Here is a 5,746-nt window from a genome sequence, read left to right on the forward strand (position 1 = left end):
ATACCTAAATACAAATGCAGTGCCCACAGATACATGCGTTCGCCCACCAAGGTAGAAAAGTGCAATGTCAAGCGCTAGGGAATATATAAAAATATAGATATGTTTCCTAACAAGTAACGGATGCTGATCTAGCATTTGTTCTTGTTCGCTCCAAGTATTTTGGTAAGCTAATCATGGGTAAATAAACAGCAGTTACAGCTGGTTAAAAACCGCTTTTGAGTCATTTTCATTTCCCTGTCTGTCTCTAACTAGCAGGACTCCCAACAGGAACACAAAACTCCGTCTGGGAAAGAAGGATGTGGGGGGGGGGGCACATGCACCATTTTTGAGAAAGCTAAGTGTATGGCAGTGGCGAGTCTATGGCTCAGGGGGAGGCTCCTCCAGGCTCTTCAGCAGATCTGTGTATGTGGTTGAGTTGATGTAGCGGGGGTACGAGTCTCTCTGCATCAGCGTGTAGATCTGCTGCTGAGCCTCCTCGAAGGTGTGCGAGGTCGGTTCCAGCATGTTGTGGTTTATCACGTCTCTAACGTGGGAGTCCAAACTGACCTGCACAAGACAAGAAGATAAAAATCAGTCGTGCGTTACGACATTTTTGACATGAAAAATAACCGGTTGTGTACCTTTTTACCTTAAAATGATGAATAAGTGACAAAAACACCAAAAATTTGAGCATAAATTTCAACATTTTACTTAATCAATAACCATCCTCATGGTTTACAATAGTAATCCTCCTCCTCATGGATTGGCATAGCCACCTCCAACCCATTTATTAGTCAGAGCCATTCTCCTCCACTATCTGAGCACACACTCGACCCCGGCGATAGTGCCCGTGACCTCAGCACCAGAGTGAGGTCACCAGGTTTGAAATCCATCACGCCTCAGGCACCTTCTTATTGCATTATTCACACACACAGGCCGCTGCAGTGCTGACTGGCTTTCAATTTTACTTGAATACAGAAGTTGAATCAATAATTCTACTTTCAACAGAAGAATAATAGAGCTAAGAATGTGTGTGCTTTTGTTGTAACATCGCAACCAATGTTGCCTCACCTCTTTCGGGGAAAGAATGGAGATGAAGTCCTCGTATATTTGCCGGACTTTCTCCTCCACCACAGTCTTGTTGGTCTCCATTTTGAGTTCCTCGCAGGCGAGCCAGAACATCATGTTCTCCTCGCTGAATTCTGTGCGCAGGAACTGCCTGAAGCAGCTGCGTCCGACTGCACTCTTCATCACCTTTTCGAATGATGTCGCCCAGGAGTGAGCGTCCTCCAGAGTAGGCTTCGTACTTAAAGATAAAAGAGCAGTGGTTATGTTTGGTACAGGGTTATTTATTTCTCCCAGTAACAGCAGAGGATGTGAAACAAGTTGGAATATTTATAGGAATGTTGGCAGATGTTTAGCGTTTACCTTTCTTCACAGTTAGCGGTGCCCTCTGTTCTGTGCTCAAAAGTGGATCTCTGTATTGTCTCATCTTCACTCCTAACAGTCAAACTGCAGGGAACAAAAACACACAGTGATGCTCGCTTTAATCACAAAAGTCTCTCCACCCAGTTCTAGTTTTAAAATAATATTGTTGTCCTTTATTCCTGAACTGAAATAAATTAGTCTGATAGAACGTAAAATTACACCTCAAATTACCAAACAAATAAAATCACTCCAGGCAGATATTGTTCAAGCGCGCTATGTTTGTTTGTTTGAGTCTTTATTTGTTGTATGAAAAGTCGTGGAAAAATAATACTATACCAAGCAAAAAAAGTAAAAAATAACATGATGCACAACTAAATCCAGATCTGGATGTTAATCTAAATCTGGGAGTTTAAAATATATTTTTTGAGGTATTTTCTTCCTTACTGAGGCTGAGATCAGAGACTTGATGCTACTCATAACTGATGACGCTACCATAGTTAGCTTAGCCGAGCATAAGTGGAAATGAGTGTGATGGCTATGGGTAGCTAAATATGCCTAACAGCACTTAAAACAAGCTCAGCTGTTTAAAAAAAAAAATCAAAATAAAATTGGGGGGGGGAGGTTATGCGCCAAACTATTTCCTGGCAGGGTGATTCCTGGAGTTTTCTCCACACTAGAGAAGTTGGTTGTTTGTTATTTGTTCCACTTTAGAAATAACAGAACACCTACAATGGGAACATTTACGTAAATATTAAAGTGTGTCAATTGTCCACATCATCCTGTGGGATCTCCTGTGCTTAATTAAAATGTCCCCAACACCCGATGTAGCAGCTGCCTGTAGATTAATTGGCTCTGGTGGGATCTGTCCCATCTGGGAATGATGCCGTTGTACCTGCTACAATTAGACGACATCGATATGGATGTAGAGACAAAACGTATTTACTAATCCACAGTGGAGTGAATTAACATGGCCGTGTTCTGCACACAACAGGTTTGCTGTTCTCAGAGGAAGCAGAAGTAAATGGTTGATGAGTCCAGAGCAGATTACACCCCCCGGGGGGGCCCCCCATCCAATGAGATCCAGTGTGGGTCACAGGACCTCTGTTTTCTGTTTTTCTCAGATGATGGTGGTGTGGGCTGTACTGTTGCTGAAAGGATGCGAGGCAAAAAGGAGGTGGTATATATTTATATTAGAAATATGGATTTTTACAAGCAGTACATCGCAGGCTGTTCTGCTCCCTTCACCTCACATGCGATGCCAACATTCCACTGAAAATTGATCATCTTATTTGCTGCCAGCTCAACCTGAACCACGAGCGAAAGGGGCTGAAATCTGCAGCGCTGCATTTAAAATGAAGCGCTGCAGATACGCAGATGATTCCTGTTTTTATTGGTGATTATGTTCTCATTTAACTTATTGTTTGTCATGCAAAAAAAATTATGTACAAAATTTTTAAATATGGCTAAAAAAGCAGAGAATAGTGACATTTCATTTAATATCTTTTTCAACTGTATGAATTTTTTGTGTGAATCTTATTTACTAGGGATTCATTTCCCTGCATGTTGAGTCATCGACCACCTGTGTAATGTGATATCAACCAAAAGAAATAAGCATTTTTGTTTGTGCTTTCTTCAGAGGTATCCCATCCATCATCTATCCATTTTCTATCGCCGTCTATCCTCTCTGCAGGGTGATAACGGAGTCCCAGATGACATTGAGCGAGGAACACCCTCACCAGGTCCATAATTCATCACAGGGACAACCCATTGAGAAATAAGCAGCCATTCACTGTCTTATTTGTGCCTGCGGGTTTTAGAGCCACCAGTAACCCTGCAGTACTTTGCAGTACATTTACAGGGGGGCATTGTTTAAGATATGCACATGAATTTTTGTAGAAAGCATTACTATGTTCTATAAAAGCCTCAATTGAAACATTACAGCCAATAAAACGCAATTTAAGCGGTGTTATGATCCTTAATTCAAACATTGCACTCGCCACATGAAGACCTTGATTTGAATTTTGCACTTTTCACATGTGAAGAACAGCTGAAAATAGAAAAGCTCAATTCTGTGAAAAGATTTTCTGTCAACTGTTGCAGACTGACTTTGAAAAGCACTGCAGAAAAGTCCTTTTTTTTTTCTTTTTCTGGAGTCTACGCTCCTGATATGAAATTGTCTTTTGGTGCATCGTTTCAATCACATGTAGGAGTTAGAAGCAAGCAGCAGGAGGCAGGAGATAGTGACGACTTATTCTGTTTTCGGATCAGATTTGATTTTCTCAATGATTCACAGTCATATTGATGAGTCCAGCTCTAACCTGGAGATTAATCTCTGGATTTCCGCATCGCCAACATCTAAAAAAAAATTTATGAGCCTCAACTCATGGGATTGAAATCATAATGGATGCACCAGAATTGTGTCATTGTGTTGTTCAGGTTTTCCCCAGCTGGAATTGCTGAATGAGGGCCACAGAATACTCTGATCTGGCTGTTCTCACTCGTGTTGCAAAAACCCAGATGCGAATCCGATTTAAGCAGAAGAAATTCTGCATTCAAGCCTTCCTGAAAGATAATCATATTTATGTCGCACTGATGAGACTTCTTATAAACTTCATGAAGACAGTTAATGAAGCATAAGTGGGTCTTAATGGACAGATTAGTGGCTGACATCACGTCAGCATCCAAACCATCACTTCAAACTAGAGTGTTCTGTTCCTGGCAGAAAAGTATATTAGGAATGCATTTAAAAGAGCCTTCAGATGCACATCTCCCGTCTCCAGCCCTGCTGTGTGGGAAGCAGTGAAGTGTCAACTATTACCAGGAGCAGCTACAGCAGCAGCACCAGCAGAAGCAGCAGGCGTTCGAAGCGTTGGTGGGGGTGTTTCCCATGCTGTGGCGCGCTTGGAGGACACTGGCAGCTGCTTCCTGATGAACCTGCATCTGTCTCTTACGCATCTCCACCCGCTCTGAGCCCATGGACTGAGAGGAGACAAGGAGACCACAGTGAGAGCCGTCCGGGGAGTGGTTTCCTGTTAGATTATTACCGCATTAAGATGGAATATCTTCACAAGATCCAGGAAATCACTGAGATTACAGAATCTGACAGGAAGGCCTGGGCCAAACGCGAGCGACAAATAAATACATTTAAAAAATAAAAACATCATGTAGGGATTATTTCCAAACAGCATCTTGCGGAATGCGCGACCACTTCACGATCATGACGCGTTTTGGCCAAATTTTGCGCGATGTGACCTCAAAAATCGGCACTTTTAATCAAGAAAAAAATAAATAAATAAAAAAAGGCAAATGGTGCGTTTAGGTTCACATGTCGCTTTGGTGAACAGCTGGAGAAGCCAAAGGCAAACATCCCACGGGATTATTGGATCCCACTGAATGCAACCACACCTAATTGTGATGAGCAACAACAGCTCTCCTCTCTCCATGAGGGATGAGCGGTAATGATAGCGGCGAGGCGTTACTGTTGGACCGCAGCAATCAGCATCCATCAGTCGCATTCGAGGGGAGGACACACACACACACACGCACACACACACACGCACACAGACGCACGCACACACACGCACGACGTTCAATTCATGACAAGCACGCAGAAGCGAGCAGCATGCAGCCATTTATAGAAACATAATGGAATCATTTGATGGGATGAACTGATAATTTGTAGTCAGGTGACTCTTTCTTCCGATGCAAAAAAAGAAAGAAAGAAATCCTCCAAAAACGCAGCAGCTCTGCAGATATTTGCGTGTCTTCAATCAATATTAGTATTTAGTACAAATCACAATATTCAAGATATGTTATACTATTACTGCTCATTGGAATGTCACTATAAAGACAGTCCACCTTCATTGGATGCTGAAAATCACTGCTCTTGTTTCCTAAAAAGATGCACCAGCATGAGGTATTATTTCTAAGAGGCTTATTTTGTCTAGATTTAAACGTGTACTCACTGTGTCACCATGAATGCCAGAATACAGGTGATTTTTGGCTCGATCGCATCCGTGTGACTCGACTTGACACAAACCAGTTGGTGTCCTCTGTGCGCATGCGTGTCCTGCAAGTGTGAAAAGATTCTTCTGCGCCCGTGTATCAATGTGCGCGGATTGTTACAGCAATGGCTTCTCCATTACGATTATCTTCTATATAATGCATTACAGCTCAGACATGGAAGATATTATCTTTTAACTCTATGTTATTGGTTTATTGTATATTAAATTCCACTTTATAAAGTTGTTTCAAAATATAGTGCTTTATGATGATTATAAAGTAGGGTAAATTGTTTTTTTTTTCCTACTGTTAAGATCTCAGTTTGAAGATTAAGCTA

The 5,746-nt window shown here is 41.9% G+C and overlaps 1 protein-coding gene across 1 annotated transcript; it reads right to left on the reverse strand.

The window, feature by feature from the left end:
- Positions 1-257: 257 nt before the first annotated feature.
- On the reverse strand, positions 258-5,430 carry LOC137587757 (regulator of G-protein signaling 20-like). Its single transcript, XM_068304367.1, has 5 exons — positions 5,373-5,430; positions 4,226-4,386; positions 1,408-1,491; positions 1,051-1,285; positions 258-546 (listed from the first exon to the last, which is right to left on the reverse strand). Exons 2-5 carry the CDS (start codon positions 4,381-4,383, stop codon positions 358-360), a joined length of 666 nt encoding a protein of 221 aa, XP_068160468.1. The 5' UTR covers positions 4,384-4,386; positions 5,373-5,430; the 3' UTR covers positions 258-357.
- Positions 5,431-5,746: the final 316 nt, after the last annotated feature.

Source organism: Antennarius striatus, chromosome 20, assembly GCF_040054535.1.
Source record: "Antennarius striatus isolate MH-2024 chromosome 20, ASM4005453v1, whole genome shotgun sequence".
NCBI classification, from domain to species: Eukaryota; Metazoa; Chordata; class Actinopteri; order Lophiiformes; family Antennariidae; genus Antennarius; species Antennarius striatus.